Below are 24,066 nucleotides of genomic sequence, written 5' to 3'. Positions count from 1 at the left end.
CCCTAATCTGTATTGTGTTTGTTTGTGTGTGTGAGGGGCTTAAACAGGCATCTGCCACAAGCCTTGATAACAGACCGACACTCCAGTTACATCAATGCTCTAATTATACAGACTAATCCCACAAATACAATACATGTACTGTGCACGGGGAGAACAGAGGGTAACACCCTCTGTTGCACACTCATGACAAAGGACATAGATGCACACCGGCTACAATAAACATATTCAAATGTATAGGCAGAAGACTCTGCATTGAAGTTTAAATTAGGTCTGCAGCTGGATTTATAATTAATGCTCTGATCAAAGGCATATTTGCATGATAAAACTAAACTCTTGAATATGATCATCAAATTACATAAATGATTAATTGCTCAAGGTGTCATGTGGAAGTTAGGACCTGGCGAAATCTGTTCATGACATGATTTCGAAATATCTTTCTATGTGTGGGAAAAAAAACTGTCTGCTTCTTCATTTTTGCTGCTGTCACAAAGGGTGTGATCATTCCTGCTGTACGTTTGCTTTGGTCCGAGGTATTTCTGGTAAACTGGCGCCTGTAAACAAAAGTCACTTTGATTCATAAGCAGCTTATTGGCTGGACAGAGTTTTGGCTCTGACATCTTGCTCGATTTTTGCCAGCATCAGAAGTAAAATGTATTCTTGTCCCTCTAACTTCACCAGAGAATAACACCGTGTTCTTTCTGCTGTACATGAGCCTTATGAATAATGTGATACCCCAGAGAAACAATTTAAGGAAGTGCTTCAGAATTTGACGAAAAAGTACCAAAATAAAAGTTAATAACTGTAGTTGACGAGCAGTTTGATTGCTCCCTTCTCTACTTTAGAAAAAGCCAAAAATCAACTCCGGTTGCTTCAACTGCTTCAATATTTTCTCAGTGGCAGACGTGAAAGTGTGTGTGTGTGTCTGTGTGTGTGTCTGTGTGTGTTTGTGTAGGGTGGGCTTTGTTCGTCTGACCTAGTTAAGCTGGTTACTTTGTACCCCCACTCTGATCATAATGGGACACACACACACACACACACACACACACACACACACACACACACACACACACACACACACACACACACACACACACACACACACACACACACACACACACACACACACACTACACTCTTTAATGGGCTAAGGACCGTCCTCTAGAGAAGAAAATGTCCTGGCGCAAAATGTTCATAGCAATGCCTGAGTAACTGTTTTTGTTTTTGAGCACTTTGGACCAAATTCCACCTCCGTTATATCGTGGTGGTGGCAGAAGTCTGGCCAAAATTGGATTTCTTAAAATTGACCTTTTAACTGGGTTTTCTTACTAAGAGATGAGGCCTCCGTAAGAAAAAAAACCAGAGTCCGGTTTACATCACACTGACGAGGGGAAGGATATCCTGCAACCAACACAAACACTCACACACCCTCACTGAGTCCTTGCCTGTTGCAATGTGTGTCAGATTCTTGTTATTGGCTGTCTGCTGGCCAGAGGGAGACAGGGGAGGGAGGCAGGTCTGGATCTGATTAACATACCTTTCACTGGGGCAGAGGTATGTGTTATTGTGAGGGTGAATAGGGCACTGTTTTATCTCATATATATTTAAACAAATAAAGAATTAAAATTCACAAATGAAACTTTTTGAGCTCTGCAAAGACGACTCATAATCACAAAAGTAATTTCTAATAAAAGCAACTGAAGATCATTTTTATCATAGTAGCTAAATTGCTGAGTTTGCAGTATTATTTTTTTTTTTTACAATTTTCTTAAATGTGTGGTAGTTCTGTCCATAAGACGTTTCTTTAAACAAACATTGCACATTTTCAGACAAACCCATCATCTTAAAAACACTACCTCCCTGTTTTTTGTTGTCTTTAAGTTATAAACTTTCCCAGTGGAGACTTTTTTTTCCAAGTCCAACTGTATAAAACTGTTGTTCACTGTGGTCAGCTCCCAAGTGAGAATGTGAGTATACGAGTGAGTGTGAAGCGGAGTGGTTTTCTGAAAGCAAACAAGTTTGCTCAGGCAGACTGCACTGCATAAATAAAGGTTTTGCTTGACTTGCACAAGCACGGCTAAAATGTGGGATTTAAAAAAAGTGCTACATCCTTTACTGAGAGCCTCTGTTTATTTATTTGCTTTGTGTTTTTTGTGTGTCTGCATCCATCATTGCATCAACTCAATTCCGCAAGTCACAGGAACCATGATGGCTCACTGGGCAAAGGTCTAGAAAATCCACAACTTCAGCATTAAAAGCCAGCAGAGTGGAAAATGAACGCTAGATTTGTGCTTACTTCAGTGTATCTACTCTATCAGCACCTTTGGCAGGTGAACAGACATTAGTTGGTCACCTTACTTTGAAGCATCTAGGCGGTTTGTTGTATTGCTGCATTACCGAGCAATTAAATATTCAACGAGATTAATCAGACAAACACTTCATCTGTTTTTCTAAATGTGTTGTTTCAGGTGTCGTGTAGTGCTGAAGACGACTGAGTGAACCATGGCACAGTTCCCCACCACATTCACAGGTCAGTATGTGTGTAACGGATATAAAAGAAATGGCCGTAATGACAGTTGATGTTTATATTTTCCCCTCAAGAGTTGAAGGCCGACGGTCAAAGGGCAAGATGGCAGCACTTTGCTTCATTAATCCACCATAATGTTCCACGAGTGCATTAGAAGACGAGCCACACCCTCTTTATAAATCCACTTTAATTTTACATAACCAGTTTTTTTCCATCCACATCTCAGTATCCCCCCCCAGATTATTTATCAATGTGATTGTCAAAACACGTAGAGTAACGTCAGGGGAGACGCAGAATAAAGTCACATGACAACAACAACAACAGAGCTGCAAATGCCCCGAAAATCTTCAGGTTACCAAAGTGTCACATATGAGGACACATTAGCAGACTGTGCTCAGTGGTGTTAATGAGAGACTGGATGCAGACAGACGGACAGATGTCCCATCAGGAGGAAGACAAACAGATGGACACAGAGGCAGACAGTGTGAGGTTTGTTCAGACTATAAACAGATTTGTAACGGTTGGATAGAAGATTATTGTTCACTTGACTCTGTGCTGAATGAGGACCAGCCACTCAAACCATTGTTTAACAGGTGGCACAAAAAGAAAGAAACTCCGAGGCTGAATGAGTGTTTTATTAGTGATATTAAAACCGTTAATATATGTAAAGTATCGGACAGGTATAGATAAAATAAGCTCTTGGACATTTACTGTATTCACAAAATAGGAAAAACATGGGAAAAGATTATTGCCAATAGCTGCCTTTTTATGAGATTTTTCTACATTTTTTCATTCAGAACATTTTTGCACAAACACCCAGTAAGAATAAGCTTTCTTTTTCTTACTGGGTATAACGAAATACTGTTCCTGTTAGCAGCAGCTGTTCTTGCATTAAAAAAACAAAAAAACAATGAGTCAGCATGATGATTCACTAAACATTTAAATTGCCAGTAAATGGTACAGGACGGAGTTGGAACTAAAAGGGAACAACCCCTCTGATCGGTTCTTGACTAACTCTGATGTGGAATCTAATCTCATTGTTGAGGGAGAATGCACCTACTGGGCTATTAGCAGAGCAGAGAGGCAAAAAAAGACTAGCTAATTATTTAATAAGGCCTCTGAATCATCCCCGTCCGTTAGTGAGCAGTCTTATTCAATTCAGAGACCGGCTCGCTTTGTACTGAGGTTTCTAAAGAAAGGCAAAGGTCTCTTAGTCACTCCTCCATTCATCCGCTTTTTTCATTCCTCATCATCTCGTCTCAGGGAGTCGACACTCTTTCTCAAGTGTCATTTATTAGGAATCCTCCAACAGGAACTGAAACTCATGACTAACACATTCTTCTCATGCCTGTCTTTCCTCCCTCTGTTTTTGTATCTGGCTTTGTCTCGGCCTTTGTGTGTATGGTGTCTAATGTGTGTGTGTGTGTGTGTGTTTTCTTTGTGGGTTAGGTCCAGATGTGTTCCTGATCTCAGCGGATGAGAGAGCCAAACATGATCAGCAGTTTCTCAGCCTCTCTCCGACTGCCGGGGGTTACATCACAGGTAACAGTCTCTCACTCTTTCCCTCTCTCTGTCACTCTCTCTTTATCTCCCCCCCCCACACACACACCCCTTACAGTGTAAGGTGAGATGAGGACATGAACAAGGGCAGTCATTCAAGGTCCTCAGCGCTTGGATGTGTTGTACAGTAAACAGAATCTGAATCAAGAAAACAATAACCCTATTTTCACAGGACTGGTATCACCAGAGGTCCTCGTCTGTGTTCCGTTCAGCACATTCACAGCAAACAATTATTTGATTATGATCCAATCATTTTTCTGGATCAGTCTACTAATATGTTTGGTCTATAAAATTTCAGAAAATAGTGAAATAGCATTGTGAAATGCTCAAGTTAGTGTATTTTGATTGTATGTTATGTCTAACTAACAATCCAACACCTAAGACTTTATAGTGTTAGACTTCATCAAAATTGTTGCTTATTAATATTTTGTCTGACTGCTGATTAATCAACTAAATATAAAATATAAATATAAAACTAAGTTATGTTTCATCATCTGATGGCATCACTTAAACGATTGTATTGGCCGAGGCAAAGTGTAATAAAGAAACTATTTATGTTTCAGCCAGTGTCTTAAGACTAAAAGATAAGATCTAATATTAATGTATTTCATAATGGGCTTTGACTTTCTCCATGTGGTCTAAAGTGGCCTTTCTTTTTTTTTTTTTTTTTGTCCTGTGATCTAACTTCCTGTTTCTGTTTGACTCTCAAGGCGACCAAGCCAGGAACTTCTTCCTTCAATCAGGCCTGCCCCCTCCCATCCTGGCCCAAATCTGGTGAGTCACAAAGCCCAGAAGTTTCTACTAGCTCACAGACCGACAGACATGAAGTTCAATACTTTTCATTATTTAAATGACTAATCAAATGATGATGACCTTCAATAAGCATCATTTCTTTTACTCTTTTTCTCTGTACCTCTAAAGGGCTCTGGCCGATATGAACAGCGATGGCCGTATGGACATCCACGAGTTCTCCATCGCCATGAAACTCATCAAACTGAAACTCCAGGGTCACCCGCTGCCTCCCGCGCTTCCTCCCAGTATGAAACAACCCCCGCTGACTTTACCCCCACAGGGCGGCTTTGGTAAGACACGCAGACAATCGCTCACTGTGCTGCGTATCAGCTGGCATTACATCTGCTTTACTTTTCGGTTGTGATTGATTGTGAAACTAACGACAGTGATCATTTGGTTTCATTTTTTTTTAACCCCGGGGTGGTGCACTGCTGCTGAAGAAACACTGCACACAGTTTAATGTAATAACAGAGATATAATCTGTTGCTGTCGTTTCATCTGACAACTGTTTCGCCTCAAGGTTTCTTGAATAAAGGCGGTGGTAAAACTGTGTGTACTGTGTGTACTGTGTGTACTGGTTAAACACGGCAGATGTTGTTAGGAGAGGATGACGTCACTCCTTCTTTTCCAAAGGTCATTTAGGAAATGCTTGCTCACTCGCTCTCAGTCTGTTTCACCTTCAAGGCTGATCAATAAAGTTATAATGCGAACACCGTAAAGAGTCATAATGCTCCTCTCCCTCAGCTTGCACTTTAGGTCTCACCCCCTATTTACCTTTATGAATATATAATGTCTTCTTCAGCACTAGAGAAGTATTTGACAGCCCCCCCTCTCTCTCTGATCTCTGTTTTTTCTCCAGGCATGCCTCCCATGCCCTCCATGCCTCCCATCTCGGCCCCTCTGTCAGGCGTGCCTCCTCTCCCCCTGCCGCCTCTCCCTGTCGGAGTGTCTCCCCCACTCGTCTCGTCCGCCCCTCCTCCCCTCCCACCGCCCATCGCCAACGGAGCCCCTTCCACAGGCTTGATGCAGCCCATCCCAGGCTTCTCCCACCCAGGTAACGTACTGCAGCAACACGGGTGGAGCTAGTTCCTGGTGTATTTATTTATGGTGCTTCTGTAGCTATTGTGGGTGTGGACAAAAGTCTCAGTTCTGAGCTTAATAAACACATTTATATTTACAGGTTTATGCGTGTATGATGGCTCTGCTCACCTTAATAGCAGGTTATTGTTTTATAGTTAAGTTAGAACTTTAAGGAAAGGTAACAAAAAAAAGGTTCATAAATCCAAAACTTAGAAAAAGATATGAACACATACAAAATACTTTATTTAGTATTTTGTATGTGTGTTTTCTCTACAATAGGTAAGGAAGTGCAATAGAAGGTACTTACTTGCCTCACAGCAAGAGGGGCCCGGGTTCAAATCCCGGGCTTAAAGGCCCGTCTGGGCGGAGTTGGCATGTTCTCCCCGTGTCAGCGTGAGTTCTCTCCAGGTTTTCCGGCTTCCTCCCACAGTCCAAAGACATGATTGATTAGTCTAAATTCAGTGGGAGTGTGAATGTGTTGCCCCAGCGATAAAATGTACCCTGCCTTCAACCAACGTCAGCTGGGATCGGCTCCAGCAACCCTAAGCAGCGGTTAAAGATAATGAATGGATGGATAATTTGCTGCCATTTTATGTAGAAATTGGCAAATTAACAGCTATCATGACCCAATAAATGACCCATAAGCAGGAACTTAAAGTGAAATAATCTCAGACGAGCACATGTAGATCCAGAGTCATCTCTTATTAGTGCTTCTTCCCACCGTTCTTCTTTACCATCAAGCTCCCTTTTCCAATTACCCCCAACCCCCGCAAGACAGGGCCACACCCGAGGATGATTAATTTAATCATCATGTCATATGCAGCAAATCTGAGATCTTACCACGTGCCTAAGGGCGAGAAAGTATCTCAGTGACAAGAGAACCCTCTGGAAGCTGACAGAAGAATGTAAAATATGTGCTTGAAAATAGCAGAACAAATGAGATTGGGGTAAATTAAACTCAACGTGGAGATCTTTCAAAGTGGCAAATGAGCCTGCTAAATATTAATCTGAGAAACGAGTCGCGCCTCTTTTGTCTCTCGCTCCACAAAGTTCAATTTAAATGTTTAAAGATGTTTTGGGGTTTGGGCAGGAAGTTTGAAGAGAGTACAACTGGGTTTCCAATGTATTCAGGACAACAAGAAGTCAAAGGACTGGAAAAATTGTTTTATATGATTATAGATATATCAAGGTTGGAAAGTTATACCAGGCATGGATTTTCCAAACATTGGCTGCACAATGATCAAGTGAAAGATTAGGCAATGCAAACCTTGTCCCAAAGTTTGAATTTGTTGCTGACTGACTTAATGTAACACTGTCAAAGAATAAAAAGTAAAACTTTACAAAGTGTTTAAGCTGTTTTAAGACTACAGCCTCAGACTAACATCTACTGTTCTCTGTCTCTCTCAGCGTCCTCCGTCAACAAGTCCTCGTCGTTTAACCGTTCCAGTACCAAGTTGCAGAAGGGGGTGTCCTTGGACGTTACTAGGTAGGCCACGTAATCAGAAATGTTTGCAACATTTTGCCTGGTAAATATAAACTGAAATGAGCATATTTGTGGTAATAAAAACCCTGTTGTTTCACCTTTTAACTCTTCGAATTTGTCTTTCGGCCTTTTTGCATCAAGTTAATATAAATTTTGGCCCTGCCACTCAAAGAGTGAAGGGGTATATTGAATGTGCATAGTAGATAGTATGTGTTTATTTATCCTTTTGAGTGGCTGCATGGTGAACTCTGTCCTTTATATTCTGTTGCTCGTCCCAGTGTTCAGCCCCCCTGTGATTGGGCTGTTCCTCAGTCCTCCAGGCTCAAGTACAGACAGCTTTTTAACTCCCACGACAAGATGATGAGTGGACACCTCACAGGTACAAACACACACAAACACACTGACATGTCATCATTTGTGATGAGATTTCTCTAACGTTTGCCACAGTATTAAATGTGTTTGGTGTTTGTTTTCTCTCTCTCAGGTCCTCAGGCTCGAACTATCCTGATGCAGTCCAGTCTCCCTCAGGGACAGCTGGCCACGATATGGTCAGTACATTGAAATTCAACCATTTCATCTTCATCAAAATGGGAGTGAAAATGTAGAATACATTAGTCCTTCAAATACTTAATTTGTTTCCTTTTTTTTGTCTTAAGGAGTCTCTCCGATATCGACCAGGATGGAAAGCTAACAGCTGAGGAGTTTATCTTAGCCATGCACCTCATAGATATGGCTATGTCAGGTTTATCGCTGCCCCAGGTGTTACCACCAGATTACCTCCCACCCACGTTCAGGTAAATACTTTAATACGCTATAGTTACCATAAATACTTGTATGCATTGATTTAACAGCAGTTTGTTTGTGACTGATATTTCAAGTTAAAATAGGGGATAACTACATGAATAGGTTTTTGTATATATTATAAACATGTTGAATATAATATCATTTTTATCTGTTACTGATTAATAATGGGAATTTTGAACATATCGTGTGTATTGATAATTTGTTTATTTTCTCCTGTGTGTGTGTCTTAAAGGCGTGTGCGGAGTGACAGTGTTCAGTCGGACCAGAAGAGCGTCCAGGAGGAGATAGAGGAGGAGGCGGAGAGCGCCCAGGACAAGAAACTACCAGGTGATTGGTCCTGCACATAAAGTCATAATTCTTTGAATTTTGATAAACGAGAAAGCCTCAACAAAGCTGCAGAAACTTCTCTGTCAGCTGCCTACCCACCATGAAACTATTGTGCTTCTTCTAAAACAGCATTTCACTTTGCTTTTAATCCACTTTTACTTCCAGTCTGTTTTCTATCAACTTTCCATTGATGTTCATTTAAAGACTCTGGCAGTTTGAAATAAAGCAGAATATTTGTTCACATGTTGCAACACTTTCTCAAGTTGTTACAATCCCTTCTGAGCCCTCTCCTATTGCTGTTTTATTTGGTGTTTTCCCATCAGACTCTCTACCAGCGTCACTTTTGACCTTTGTAACACTTTTGGCCACGGGACTTATATAACTTAACCACTCATACATGCAAAGATGGGAAGCTGCCATGAAGCTAGAGAAATATAGATCTTAGCTACTATTCATTTGTTGTTGATACTGAGTCCCTTTGTGTCTTCTCAGTGACGTTTGAGGATAAGAAGAGGGAGAACTTTGAGCGAGGAAACCTGGAGCTGGAGAAGAGACGTCAGGCTCTGCAGGAGCAGCAGAGGAAAGAGCAGGAGAGGCTGGCTGCTCTGGAGAGAGAGGAACAGGACAGAAAGGTAGACTCCATTGACTCTATTCATCTCTCATTTCCTTTGAAATGAATCAGTAAGTTATTTACCTTTACAGCAAGTGTTGAAACTAGAAGGAAATGAAAATGCATCGTGATGACCCGTAACAAATAAAAGAGTTGCTTGTTCTGCCAACTCATTCTTTTGTGTGTTTGTTTTTTCCAGGAGCGAGAGCGTCTGGAGCAGGAGAGGAGACGACAACACGAACTGGAGAGACAACTGGAGAGACAGAGAGATCTGGAGAGGCAGAGGGAGGAGGAGAGACGCAAAGAGATAGAGAGGAGAGAGGTATGAAGGAGAAAAATGATTGGCACGTTTCTGCATTTTAATTGGAAGAGTTATGCTCGAGTTGACGATGAACTGCTGCAGACTTGTAATTACGTCTGCCGCAGACGACTTCAAGACCTTTTCACTGCCCTCTTTATATCTCAACTCTTACAGTTAAGAGCTGGATTTACACTCGTACAGCATAATGAAGTGTGTAATATATGAATATAACTAAGGTGTAATTGCCAATCTTTTGCGATATTGTTCTTTGAGCTGTAACGTTCTGTTGTGTGTGCGTTTTGTCTATCCAGGCTGCTAAGCGTGAATTAGAGCGCCAGCGTCAGTTGGAGTGGGAGCGTCAACGTCGCCAGGAGCTTCTGACTCAAAGGAACCGGGAGCAGGAGAGCATAGTGCTGCTCAAAGCCAGGAAGAAGACCCTGGAGTTTGAACTGGAGGCTCTGGTAATCAAACATACACACCCACACCTCGTCACACAAGCACCGATGATGTATACACGGAGTAGAGAAGGGAATATAGGGCTTGTTAATCAAAGAGAGTCTCATTTCAATAAAGGAATATAATAATAATTTGCCATTCTGCACGGCAATTATTTAGAGTAAAAGTTTAAGCAAAAAGATTTTTAAAAGTTTCTTCAAAAATACGACAAAAGCAATCAACTAATGCCAACAGGAAGAACAGATATAGCCATCAACACGTTCTTTCTGTAACCTAACAATTGGCACACCAGCAGAAACTCAATACAACATATTCCTTTTCCGTCTCTCTTTCCCATCCTCCAGAACGATAAGAAGAGCCAGTTGGAGGGCAAACTGAAGGACGTTCGGTATCGTCTGTCGGCCCAGCGGCGAGAGGTGGAGCAGACCAATCAGACCAGAGAAACACGCATTGCTGAAATCACCCTGCTGCAACAGCAGCTGCAGGTACGCAGAACGAAACGGAAGCCGTCAGCAAGGAAACACAAAATGTTCACGTTCATTTTAACAAACACACACATTCTTAGAAACTGTAGAATTTGTTCATGTAGTATAATTGTGATCGGGGTTTTTTTAATATAAAAAAAAAAGGGAATTGGGTCTTGATGTGACTTCCTGTTTGTCTGCAGGACTCCCAGCAGTGGTTGGGGAGGCTTATTCCTGATAAACAGAGTCTCAACGACCAGCTGAAGCAGGTTCAACAGAACAGTCTGCATCGTGAGTACTTCATAAACTAAACGCATGCTTTAAATACATATGTCACATATGCATATTCTTGCCATAGATTAGATTTATGGATGAGGTTGAGTTGTTTGACCCTTGTTTCCACAGCAACAATAATGAATGTCATGTAGAGAGGTTTCAGTATATTTTTATTAGCCCTCGTTCTGGCACTGGTTAACTGACTCTCTGGTAACCACAATGCACTGTAGCTAACTAAATTCTATAACTAACTCATTCATTTTTCCGTGACTTATTGACCTAACCTGATCTCACGTTCTCTTTGTGTATCTAGGTGACAGCCTCTCGTCGCTGCAGAAGGCCGTGGAGCAGAAGGAGACCAGCAGACAGCAGCTCCGAGAACAGCTGGATGCCGTGGAGAGAGAGACGAGGGCCAAGCTGCTGGAAATAGACGCTTTCAACACCCAGCTGAAGGTAAACCGCTCGTTGACTGACACATTAATACAGCACAGGGAGGAAAGGTCGGGTCTATACTAATAGATTATAAAGGTTAATGCTCCACTAACAGTATACCTGTGCTAGAGTACAGCCTGATGCTGTGGACTGATTAACGTACATACAAGCTCTCCTTAAACAGTAGATCAAGTGGTTTCAATTAAGAATGAGCAGGACAAACTGGAATTTAATATTAATTTAAAGGGTTACCCAACAATAATTCATGAAAAGTATAAGAGAAGGTTTAAAAAATGTGCCTACTCTTGATTGATTTGCTTTCTTGTACTGTTTTTTTTTTTTTTCTGAAGTAATTATTTCAAGTGCAAGTGCACTCGGTATTTTCCCAAAAGTGGGGGGATAGTAACTGGTCTTTGCCAAATCGTGCGAAAATAGAGCCCTAATTGAGTGACACATAACTCTAAATGGGAATGTTTGGAATTTGATACTTAAAGTACAGAAAAACTCAACATATCACTTCATCCAACACATAACAACATTGCCTCAATTTGATGCACAGTTGCAGATTTTTTTTATTTATGTTCATGTAGCATAAAAAAGAAGTTGTGACATTTGCTAAATAGCTGTGACGCTATAGTGCTTTATTAATTCAAATAATTAACTAATCCAATTAACTAGCTTGATAACCCAGTAGTATTTATGCTGACTGAAACATGATCCATGTTAAAAGCATTAGTGTTGTGTTGTGACTGTAGCTTTAAATCATGTCTTGTCCCGTCCCTCGTAACCCCATCCTCACACCAGTAAATATAATCCCAATGTTCATATTTGCTGACGTGTTTTATCATTTATATCTGACGACCGTATATGTGTTTGTATTTATGTTGGTGTGTTTCTATGTGGATTAATGTTGATTAATGCTGTGGTTTTTGGGAAGAGCTAGCCGTGCACAGGAACAATGAGCGGTCTCAAAGACAGCTGCTTCATGTAGCAACAACAATTTACTGAGTGAGGAAGACGGGGGGATTTTATTTACTTTAAAGGTGCAGTGTGTAAGATCTGGCCAAAGTTTTAGTTTATAACATTCATAACATGCCTTATAATTATATCGACAGAATGTGGCAGGGTTAGACGTTTCAGATATCTACTGAAATCAGCACGCTAACCAGGCGGCAACCTCCGGTTCTGCCGTTTTAAGCAAATACAGAAGTGTCTTAAACTTGCATTCTCTCTACTGGCCAGCAGGGGCGACTCCTCTGGTTGTATAGAAGTCTATGAGAAAATGACTCTACTTCTCTCTTGATTTATTCCCTCAGTAAACATTGTTAACATGAGTTTATGGTCTCAATCTCTAGTTTAAAGTCTTCTTCAATACAGCATGATGTTCATTTAGTAAATGATGCTCCATTTAGAGTCAAACAGACCATAAAGCAGGGTATGCTTTCGTGTGTGGCAACCTTGTGATTGAGAGGTCGCTGCCGCTACAACAGCCATATACGGCCGTGTCTCTTTGTCACTCCTCAGTCCACAAACAAATGGGTGACTCATAGATGACTATGTTCCCTTATTTGTTTCGAGCATGTGGCCAGATATTACACATTGTACCTTTTTTATGGGTTCGAGCACAGCGGTGTGTTTATGTTTCCTAGACCACCTTTTGTCCCCGTTCTTTCCCCAGAACACTGAGCCAGGTCAAAGAGAGGAGAATCAGTCCTGTGGTCTGTTCCAACGAGGAAGAGGAGGGGGGGAAGGGAGGGAAGGGAGGGAAGAAGAGACAACACAGACCACAATAAATAGATTTCCTAATGGCTAATCTAATGAAGATGGCTCTCAGTCTTATTCAGTACAGTCAACATAACACAGCGGTTAGAGAAAGTGGTGGAAAACCAAACCAAGCAGTGTAGATACCAGTTTTCTGTCTCAGTGGTGGGATTCTTTGTAAAAACAGAGCCACAGACCAGTGAGATGTGAACAATGTTTGACTATACTGCCGTCCACCTTCCTTTCTACACCACTTCCTCTCCTCAAAATCTTCTCTCCTCACTCTTATGTGCCTCCTCTGTCCTCTAACCCCACTGGGACTCTTCATCTCCAATGCTCCTTCTGTCCTCCTCCTCCTCCTCCTCCTCCTCCTCCTGTCTCCTTCCTGCTTCTTCACCCTGTATTTCTTCACCCCTTGCCTTCGTTTTTCTTCCTCTCATATTCTTTGTTTAATCCACATAATAAACCCTTCCTTCTTTATTTTTCTACTCCTTCTTATTTTATCTCCTGCACTGGCCTTTTGCTCCCTTGCCCATGCCAGTCTCTGTGTGAGTTCTATGCCAACCACTGTGCCAGGATAGAAGCCCTGCGACGCCAGCTTCAGGAGGAAGATAGAGGGAGACAGGTAGAGCACACTGCCACTGCTGGACTGGGGTGGTACTGCAGTTGAGATTTACTCTAATGTAAAAAGTTGTTGTACCTGCACTGCCAGACTATTTGAGAAACAAGTAAAACATAATACACCCAAGTATTTAAGTATTTAAGTAACTTTGGAAGGCTTTGCTGTCTTTAAAACCTACACACCAGACTTTTAAAATGCCTGGTTTGTGCAGAAATGTCGTGTTTGACACTCGTCGTGCACTGTGATGCCCCCCGCCAGGCAGCTAGATGTATTTCAGCCAGACGAAGCTTGACTGTGATTGTCAAGTGGTTTGACTACTGCAGAGCTCTGACACTCACATACTCACGTATTGGTTCTGGTGTGTTGTTTTCTTCTAATATCACGAGTCGGTGACGCCTCTGACAAGGAGGCACGCAATACAAACAAATGCATTGTTAGCTAAACTCTTTGTGATTCATTTATAACAGGATGGACGGGATCATACATTGTAATGGGTAAAAAAACAGCCAGAGATATGTCATATTTATCAGAATAGGTTTTTTTTTATACAGATTTAACTAATTAGTGTGGATTAAATGAAGTTGTGTCAGCCTCATTACTAACTTAAAAACCTAATAAACACTTAAAAACACTAACTTAACTATTCTCTACAATCCAATACAGACACGTCAGTGAAAGAAACTAATCAGGCTTCTTGCACACTGATGCCAACTTCAGTCTGTTTTTATAACACTGGGTACACTAAACAGTTGTAACAGCACATTACTCCTCCCAGTGAGTCACAAGAGCCTCTCCTTAATGAGTCAAGGCCTTATCGTGCTCTCTCGTTTGTTTAATCTCTACTGAGAGAAAATCAATAGATCTATGTCAGGAATTAAAATATTTCTTCCGGTAATGAGGAAGCAGTTTGAAATAAATTGAGATACTGAAAGCAAATATTACATTTCCACACATATGGTATGCTTTTGAATATTTTATGGAACTGACATGCAAAATGTGACGTAACCGCTAAATGCACAAAACAAGTAAACCCAGCATAACCTGCTAACTGCTGTTGTGTCTGTGCTGTGTCTAATATTGTCATTTATATAGTTATTTTAAAGTATATAAGATTATATTAACAAAGTAAACTACCAAAAGGACTAATAGTGTCCAATGAGTTCTCTACATGCAGAAAAACTGCTAAAAATAACTCCTTTAATTGGACAAAATGCGTAAATATGGTCTGGACCACTAACTGTCCGTGTGTGTGTGTGTTTACAGAATGATTGATCCTCTGTGTGTGTGTGTGTGTATGTATATATATTCATGTATATGTGTGTTTCAGTGCCAGGAGCAGGGACAGCTTCAGGAGTGTGTGTCAGCCGTCAGGGTGTGTCTGGCTCGGCTAGACTACGTTATAAAGGTCCTCACAACAACCAGCCTCCTTTCTGCTCTCTTTTCTTTATCTCTCTTTCTAGTTCTTCTCTCCATCCTGACTCATCTCTTTCTTGACTCAACTTCTCTTTGCTTCCTTTCTTTTATATTTTCTTTCACCTTTTCTTCTCCTACCCTTGTCCCCTAAAATATTTCATCTTCCTCCTCTTAAGAGTTCCCTCTTTTCTTTGCCAAGCTGGTGTTAGCTCACTACTTAGCTCCCATTGTTAATGCTGCTAAACTAGGCAGGTGCACTAGATTAGTTGTTTTTTTTGCTGTTGCTAGTTAACTAGATTGCCACTGTGCTGTTATGCTACTGCCTGTATGCTACCAGATGATGTTTCAGCCAGACTAGTAGAAGCTAGTCGACATTTATGGGGCTCATATGCAGATTAGTACAGTAAACTGGTCTGTATTTGGATGAATGTGTGCCTGTGTCTTATCTGTACGTGTATATGTGTCATGCTCTGTTGTCTCATATCCTCCACATCCTGTTTCAGAATGATTCGGTGTTCCCTCTCTTCAGAGTCGTAGTTGGTTTGCTTGTTTCTGAAGGTTTCCTCACGCTGGTTGTTTGGCTGAAACACGACAGCTGCCTTGTGTTGTTCTAGTAACAGAGTGTTCCAATGGCACAGCTGGTTGTCATGACTACACAGAACTGTCGCACTGCATCCCCTTCTCTCCCCTCCCCACCTCTTTCTCTCTCTTTTTCTTTTTTTTTTAATGCTTATTCCTAACGCTTCCCTCAAACATACTGTGCCTCGTGCAAGCTCCGCCCCCAACACCTCGGCCGGTGTTCGTTAATTTATGAAAACTAATTAACACACATTTATTAGTCACTGTGGTTTATTGTTAAAAATACCCAAGAAGATGCTTTAAAGTTTTTTTTGTTATTTACCAGAAGGCTGTATAGGTTTAAACTTTAATGTGGTTTCGAAGTAACAGACATGTCACTTAAATTAACATATATAGCATTCTCACATATTAATTGACGCACATGACATCCTATACAGCCAGAAACAAAACTTTTACATCAAACTCACTGCAGTGAACTAGCAGACAAAACTTTAAAACTAAACCAGCCAAAGCCTGAACTCCACATGAACTGCAAACCTTCTAAACAGACGGATCTCTGTGTTTTGGGCTGAAACACAACATTAATAGTTGGCCCCTCTTCGGCTCAACGAGGAAAAAGCTGTTTTGGAAGAACTTTGTCCGCTTGGCGTTTCACCTCTTCACTATATTTCCTCCTTTTCAGCTCTGTGTCCTCCATTTTTGTAGCTTCTTTTTGGAGGCAATATGGTATCTGGTCACTACATTTTATATAGAAGTTTAAAGAGATTAAGATTAAGAAATTCCAGGGGTCTCTGCAGATACAAACACCACTTCACACTTTAAGTGGGTCATAAGTGATGTTAAAAAGGGTGATTACTTTTGGATGAGTCTATACATGTCTTTTTATTTTTGTTGGTTGATTTTATGCTATCTCAGATTCTTCCCCTAGAGCTCAAATTCAATAAGGAAAGGTTAAACATGCACTAATAAGACAAAAAGACATCTCATTCTCAAAGAACCTGCAAAGGGTAAAATGCACCACGAACCGCACCGCCAAGTGTAGGTACTGCTTGTATTTCATTTAGGGAATTGTGCAAACATTTTGTGAGAAATTGGCCCCTTTATATGCAAATTAGCCTCATTGCAAAAACAGAAGGTCGGTGATAACTGAAGCGCAATTATAAAGAGTGTCTGCTCTGACTCATTTATTTTGAGATGCAATGACAGGTATGTCATGAAACGTAAAAGGATTAAAGCTCCCCTACTTGTCAGACAAAAAGTTTATTATATAAACTAATTAATTCTCCCCTCTTTCAGCGAAAAAGGGCAAATTGCAGTCATTTGCAAAATGTTATGGGCATTTTTGCTCTTTAATATCATTAGCATAACAATTTTTATGAATCAAAGTGGGCAAATACAGGTTGCAAATGAATGTTGCTATTAGCGGCCGCAATGCATTCTTTGTGAAACAGTCTACAGTTGATCTCTCGCAGTGGTCAGTGCGTCACAGGACAGACTTTCAGGATTGTAAGCAGCAGCTAAGAGTCCTCATTCTACTTCAAAAGCAGTGAGCTGCTCCTAAACCTTGTCTTTAAATAATTAACATTCAATTAATTGCCACGGTTACCAGCAGGGACCATTCATCACCTCAGTGACGCCGTTGAAGGGGCGGAGCTTGCCTTGTTCACCGGACTAATACATGCTGCTGCTGCTATTGTTGTTGTTGTTGTTGGTTGTTTGTTGTCGGTGGTAACCCGTAGCAGCCAGCCCTCTGACCCCTACTTCCTCCTCACCGCTGTTCCTTCCTGTATCCAAACCGTGCCTTGCAGGAGCTGAGGGAGATCCACAGCCGGCAGCAGAGGCAGAAGCAGAGGGATCTGGACGGAGACGTACACTCACTGACACACACACACCCTCACATACACACCCCGATCGAGAGGAAGTCTGCTGAGCTGCAGGACAGCAGGTAAGAGTGAAGTATATGTCTTGAATAATATCCATCCGTTACATGACAGTAGAGGTTAATTATTCATTATTTCATACGTCTCTTTCCCTCTCTTCAGGTTGTCATCAGATGAGGCCTTGTCCTGGAGGGATGAATCCGCAAGCTCCGCCCCCAACGCCCCGAGCCCCCCCTCCATCTCTGCACCCCACGCCTGGCTTAACAGAGTGGCTCTGGAAGAGGAGGAGAGGAGGAGGAGAGGGATGGAGCAGCAGGAGGAGGATGAGGAGGAGGATGAAGAGGAGGAGGAGGGCCGGAAGGGAGCCGGATCAGCAGAGGAGAATGAGGATGAAGGGAGAGGCAAGCAGGACATGCAGGAGAAACTGAGCAAACTGTTCAGTCAGCCGGCCGACCCCTGGGCTTCATCGGGTGTGTTAAGGCTGTTAGACTGTGAATGACTGAAACGGAGCACAAGATTACAAAAAGATCTTAAGATCCCAAAAGCAGGGATTGGTGTGTGGTGGTAACTTTTGCATAAAGCCATCAGCAGACAGTTTTTTTAATTTGGAACTAAATTATTTATCTTAAAGTGCCATCTTCACTTAATTCCAGAGTTTCTGGAAGAATTTAGGACATGTAGGACACGCTAACTGCCAAGGATAAGATTTATGAAATGAAAGATTCTGAAACGCAATTGCGTGTAAAAAAAATCCATAAAGGAAGAAACCACTCTGAGCTGAATTCTGAATCTAGTTGCTAAAACATGGTCAAAAAACTGCTTTCTCTACGATTTCTGCACTTAAATAGAGGAAGTACTGACGGGTTTGATCCATTATGAAAAGTTGATTTATTTTTTCCAAAAACCTCAACAGAAGCTTTGAATATAAAATAAGTGACCTTCAGTACAGCCGTGGCAAAATCGAATTAAAGTATCAAAAGTAAAAGTAGTCATTATACAGAATGGTTCCTTTTTAAAGATTCATATTGAGATAGAATATTATATCATTCTGTTTTCATCACTAACGAAATACATGTAAGAGGATTTTAATATTTTAGTGTGCAATGTGCAGCCAAGTTTAGATACTTTGTAAACTACTGGGTAGATTAGAAGTATAGATTTGAATCAAAATAATAGTTTTTTTGATGTAAAAAGTAACTAATAACAGATAAGTCTCAAACAAATGAATGTAGTGGAGTAAAAAGTGAACATTTTCCTTCTTAAATGTAGTAAAGTTGAAGTATAAAGTAGCATAAAATGGAAATTCTCAAATAAAGTACACATAAGATATAATTTACTTACATGCAGTACTTGAGTAAATATATTTAGTGTAGTCAATTGTTGGCTTACAGTTAGAGCAGCAGCAGACAGTGATGGTGGATTCTACTCCGTGTTTATTAAACTTCAGTTTCTCTGTTTTATTTACAGTTGAAAAGGCTCCGGTGCCCAGTCTGTTCGACCAGAAGGCTCCGGTCTGCAGCTTCGACCAGAAGGCTCCGGTCTGCAGCTTCGACCAAAAGACTCCGGTCTGCAGCTTCGACCAGCAGCAGCAGCCGGTGAAGGTGGTCTACTACAGGGCTCTGTATCCGTTTGATGCCCGCAGCCACGACGAGATCAGTATCGCCCCCGGGGATGTAATCATGGTATGTAGTACGCACACAAAGTCAATGCCCATAGACTTACATCCTCCAGCCATCCACCTCGCTACGAAAACACAGGAACACGAGGAGGAGGAGGAGGAGGAGGAGGATGCAATAGTTGCAGTTTAACAAAAGGAAGATTTAATGAAATGAGTTTACCCAAAAACGACACAAGGACTTGCATACATGCAGATATTTTAATGCCTGTTTTCTAGTATGTGTGTGTGTTTGTGTGTTTGTTTTATTAAAACCTCCTGTCTGTCTGTGTGTGTGTATATATATGTATGTATATATGTATATATGTGTGTGTGTGTGTGTGTGTGTGTGTGTGTGTGTGTGTGTGTGTGTGTGTGTGTGTGTGTGTCTCGTCTTCTTCTGTGTGTGCTGTGTGTGTGTGTGTGTGTGTGTGTGTGTGTGTGTGTGTGTGTGTGTGTGTTAACTGTTTCTTCTCTCCTCTGCTGTGCAAACTGAAGGTGAAGGGGGAATGGGTAAGTTACGAGCCCCCGCCCCAGTGTTGTGCCTCCACCAATCGCAAGCCAGCTTTTTTTTATTTGAACTCTTGCTGTCATTGGTTCATCTCATGTCACCTCCATGTTCATTCATTTGCCAGTGAATGAACGTATTTGGCTGTTTGTTTTTGATTTTTTTTTTTAACCAAATCATTCTAATCAGATCTGTGAATGTTGTTTTGGTTTATTTGTTTTCACGGTTTATGTGAAGAGTAATGAACGTGCTTATCTATGAGCGTAAAGCTTCGTGATGTTACACTTTACAGTCGGACCTCTGAATAAATTATGGCTGCCCCCTCTTTGTCGATTAGACAAAATCGGTCATTTTGGTCGTAGTCAACGAAGATTTTAGTATATTACACATTTTTTATGCTTTTTCATGCTAAACAACTTTTTTCAAGAAACATAGGAGCACATCGCTGGTAAACATTTAAAGTGGTGCTTTTTTGTGATTCTTTGCGGAGGACCTCAGTTTTCACAGATCAGTCGACAAAATCGTACGAGTGTTAGACGTCAAGAATTCATTTGGTTTAAGACCCTTAAATAAATAAATATTACTTCTGTGTAAAAATAAGACTTTTAATTACTATCAATTACTCCATAAATAAACTTTCATATAGCATTAGATGTAAACCTGCAAAGCTTTACAGCAAATAATTTGACGGACAACAACATGGTGGGCTTAAATAAATTAAAGCCACAGCCCCAGGTTATATCATGTTTTCTTTTTTTTTTAAAGAAGTAGAATAATTGAGTTAGACAGATAATTGAAAAGGTCATAAGAGCCAGAACACAACATTAATAGTTAACAAATGTCTTGTCTCACTCAATTATGTACTAATTTTGTAATTCTACTTCCTGGACATCCGTTCTGAACTGAATCGGAATATGTACACACATCTCTATCGATGAGTGTCCCTTCCTCCGTTCCTTTCCTCGCCTCCTTGCCCACGGGAACTGCGAGCTGAGGAGGCGAGGAAGAGACTTGAATCGAGGCAACCGACATTTAACAAACAGCCGTCATTTTAAAGCGACAACAATTAAATATGACGTGGTGCAAAGCTGCATCAGCTGTCCATTTACACATTGCTTCTTTTATATGTCACGGTTGCAGAAAAGACTTCTACAAAGGATACACCAGTGTATCCTCGCTTATGACTCCTCCGGCAAGCCTCCTCAAGATGTATTTTAGGAATTGGGACGAGTTTCAGTTTGCCTGAGGAGACGAGTAGGCACAAAAATCGAGAAACGAGAAGAGCCCTCTGTGTGTCCAATCATGCTTCGGCTTTATCTTAACCACGCCCCTCTGCTCCCATAGGTGGATGAATCCCAGACAGGTGAACCGGGTTGGCTGGGAGGAGAGCTCAGGGGCCGGACCGGATGGTTTCCAGCCAATTACGCCGAACGGATACCGGACAGTGAAGCACCAATCAGCCTCCGTGCAACCGCCTCAACCACACCTACCACGGCCCAGCAGCCAATGTCCACGCCTCCTCCAGCTCCTGGACACGCCTCCTCCTCAGCCTCCGCCTCCTCCTCTGCCAACAGCAACTGGGCCGACTTCAACACCACGTAAGTACCCCCCAATGTCAATATAACCATCCTAACTCATCATTATTAACCACAAACCTGTAATACTGAGTTGTCTACGTGCTTGAATTCCCAGTTGGCCCTCCAACACAGCCAGTCAATCAGAGAGCGAGGGATGGGACGCATGGCCGACCTCCTCAACCAGTCAGAATCCTTCGCTCAGTGTTCCATCGGCGCAGCTACGGCAACGCTCCGCCTTCACACCTGCTACCATGACGACGGGCTCCTCTCCTTCTCCCGTGCTGGGGCAGGTAGGAACGCAACGAAATTTGGTGGATCTCAAACCGGGTTCATTGGATTTGATTCGCTACACAAACATCTGAACTGATTGTTACTGTTTTCTGTTGGTCAGGGGGAAAAGGTCGAAGGTCTTCAGGCTCAGGCCTTGTATCCATGGAGAGCGAAAAAGGACAACCACCTCAACTTCAACAAAAATGAGGTACATGAGCATTCCTCCATTCATTGCACACTTTTGAGATGTTGACTAGTGTATCTTTGTCAATAAATCTGCATCTCGCTTCTGTTTTAATTACATATGTATGTTTTTATTTGTATATTTTTGTGCTAGCCATATTTTCTGGGTGTGATAATTTATTTAACTGAGTTGAACTAATAGTGGGGAGCTACCAAATGGCACAAAGCATCCATCTTTATTTTTTTTGTACATTTTTTCATTCTGTTTAAACACTGTACTTCTGCACAGTTGCAGATAAGATTACGCTACACTAATATTATAAGTTCAATACAGTATATATGTAGAATTAGATTCCAGTGGTGGCTGTATAGGACTTCTTCCAACTCATGTGATCAAATAGATAGATAGATAGATAGATAGATAGATAGATAGATAGATAGATAGATAGATAGATAGATAGATAGATAGATAGATAGATAGATAGATAGATAGGTGTAATCAATTCCAAAATTATCGGTTTTTATCTAATTAAATAATCTGCTTCAATTCTTTTTTGTTGGTGTTTCGCCTTTCAAAAACAACCTTTTCACTGCAGTCAAAGTGTGTTGCAATCTAACAGAACCACAAATGACTTTTATATAACTACACTCTTTTTAGTTAATTTATATATGACTGTTATGATGTCATTAAAAGATGAATACAGACGTAGCTTTATTTGAAAACCTCAATAACAGCTGTGAATGCAAACAGACAATGACATTCAGTAAAGCCTTAACTAATCGTGTTGTTGTTATCGTTGATGCAGATAATCACGGTGTTGGAGCAGCAGGACATGTGGTGGTTAGGTGAACTGCAGACCGGACAGAGAGGCTGGTTCCCCAAAAGTTACGTGAAGCTCATCTCCGCCACCATGACGCCGCCGCCTGGAGCCGCACCACGAGTCAAAAACACTAGGTGAGTTAAAGTGGTGCATCAAGTCAGAATGACTTTGATCCTGCAGGTTAATTAACAAAACTTAAAAGCACTGAGTCATGTTACTAACACTTAAGCCAAACAGTGGTTGGCTTTTGGAGTTAGGGTTTTTAAGATTTATGTTCTATTCTTGAAGCAACAGATCTTTTAGAAAGGACCTTTTAAACTCCACACCAGAGATGATTGGACTGATGATGTTCTGGTTGTCAGGCTCTCTAAATGCTTTTTTGAGCAAATATCATCATAAACTTATTGTAAGTTGCTTTGGATAAAAGCATCTGCTAAATGACTGTAATGTAATAAATTATTCAGTAGATTGTGAGAAATTGCTTTTTACAGAAGTTGCATGACAAGACTCATCATAAAAAGAATGATTCTTATATTATTAAATATGTCGGGCTCTTTGCACCAAACTTTTATGTGCTTTTCTTTTTCTTATTTTTTTTTTTAAGTAGAAACTGCAAATAAATACTTAATCCAGAGTTTAAAGATTTTTTTTTTTCTAACTTGTCTTTTCTAGTGAGTCTGGAGTATCAGAAAGCCCACCCAACGGAAAACGCCCGTCCCCTTCCCCAACAAAACCCTCGGAGTCCGGAGAAGGTAACACACGCAAACATTTAAATGTATTTTTTTTTTAATTTAAAGTCAGGTGAGTGATTGTCATTGACTCTGTCCATGTGTCCGCATGCATGTTTACAGAATACGTGGCCATGTACACCTACGAGAGCAGCGAGCAGGGGGACCTGAGTTTCCAGCAAGGGGAGGTCGTCATGGTGACCAGAAAAGAAGGGGATTGGTGGACGGGCGTGGTCGGGGGAAAGACCGGAGTCTTTCCTTCTAATTATGTCAAACCACGAGACTCGGCTTCAGAGGTGAGATCTCGTTCAGAACGTATGAACCAGAACAGTGGATGTGTCTTTTCTTTGGTTTTTTTAAGAGTTTTTTGTAACGATTGTTATTGAAACCTTGTCTCCAGGCTTTGGGATCAGCAGGGAAGACGGGCAGCCTGGGAAAGAAACCAGGTGAGCTTTCAGTGACTCTGTAATGTTGCTCCATCGCAGCTGCTGTCGCCTTTTCTGCACTTTCTTGATGCTGTCAAATATAAATATGTCGCTAAAGTCAATAGTTGTTTAAGTGCAATTTCAAAATAGAGGCGATGAAATACTGAACCTAATCTTCTTCTTCTTCTTCCTGGCTCATCTGACTCTCCATCAGAGATCGCTCAGGTGATCGCCCCCTACAGCGCTACGGGAGCAGAGCAGCTAACGTTAGCGCCGGGACAACTCATCCTCATCAGGAAAAAAAACCCGGGGGGCTGGTGGGAGGGCGAGCTCCAGGTAAACAAGCACAAAGTCTTGATATATGCAAAGAAATCCACGTACATGACAACTTATAACAATTTTGTCTTTTGAGGATATTCAGTATGTTTTGTCTGGATTTTGTTAATATATAATAATTAAGTAGTTTGTAGTTTGATGTTGATTAAATGGCATTAAAAGCATATATTTACCTTTATTGTATGTAATATTTATTATAT

The 24,066-nt window shown here is 41.2% G+C and overlaps 1 protein-coding gene across 2 annotated transcripts in view; it reads left to right on the top strand.

Moving 5' to 3' along the window:
* The window catches only part of itsn1 (intersectin 1 (SH3 domain protein)), a 43,643-nt gene that overhangs the window by 4,371 nt on the left and 15,206 nt on the right, over nt 1–24,066 (top strand). For both annotated transcript variants that reach the window (XM_054600486.1, XM_054600485.1), the window contains exons 2-28: nt 2,466–2,527; nt 3,974–4,066; nt 4,795–4,858; nt 5,006–5,166; nt 5,736–5,930; nt 7,364–7,442; nt 7,718–7,818; nt 7,924–7,987; nt 8,096–8,233; nt 8,476–8,570; nt 9,063–9,202; nt 9,380–9,502; nt 9,793–9,942; nt 10,282–10,422; nt 10,605–10,692; nt 10,991–11,130; nt 17,293–17,429; nt 17,527–17,834; nt 18,832–19,046; nt 20,871–21,124; nt 21,219–21,393; nt 21,495–21,581; nt 22,363–22,511; nt 23,050–23,129; nt 23,229–23,401; nt 23,506–23,551; nt 23,745–23,866. In XM_054600486.1, coding sequence (XP_054456461.1) covers nt 2,500–2,527; nt 3,974–4,066; nt 4,795–4,858; nt 5,006–5,166; nt 5,736–5,930; nt 7,364–7,442; nt 7,718–7,818; nt 7,924–7,987; nt 8,096–8,233; nt 8,476–8,570; nt 9,063–9,202; nt 9,380–9,502; nt 9,793–9,942; nt 10,282–10,422; nt 10,605–10,692; nt 10,991–11,130; nt 17,293–17,429; nt 17,527–17,834; nt 18,832–19,046; nt 20,871–21,124; nt 21,219–21,393; nt 21,495–21,581; nt 22,363–22,511; nt 23,050–23,129; nt 23,229–23,401; nt 23,506–23,551; nt 23,745–23,866 — 3,546 coding nt within the window. In that variant the 5' untranslated portion in view covers nt 2,466–2,499. The remainder of the gene's footprint in view (nt 1–2,465; nt 2,528–3,973; nt 4,067–4,794; nt 4,859–5,005; nt 5,167–5,735; nt 5,931–7,363; nt 7,443–7,717; nt 7,819–7,923; nt 7,988–8,095; nt 8,234–8,475; nt 8,571–9,062; nt 9,203–9,379; nt 9,503–9,792; nt 9,943–10,281; nt 10,423–10,604; nt 10,693–10,990; nt 11,131–17,292; nt 17,430–17,526; nt 17,835–18,831; nt 19,047–20,870; nt 21,125–21,218; nt 21,394–21,494; nt 21,582–22,362; nt 22,512–23,049; nt 23,130–23,228; nt 23,402–23,505; nt 23,552–23,744; nt 23,867–24,066) is intronic.

The sequence above is a fragment of the Anoplopoma fimbria genome, chromosome 6, assembly GCF_027596085.1.
Source record: "Anoplopoma fimbria isolate UVic2021 breed Golden Eagle Sablefish chromosome 6, Afim_UVic_2022, whole genome shotgun sequence".
Taxonomy (NCBI): Eukaryota; Metazoa; Chordata; class Actinopteri; order Perciformes; family Anoplopomatidae; genus Anoplopoma; species Anoplopoma fimbria.
This window is presented reverse-complemented; position numbering and strand designations above follow the sequence as displayed.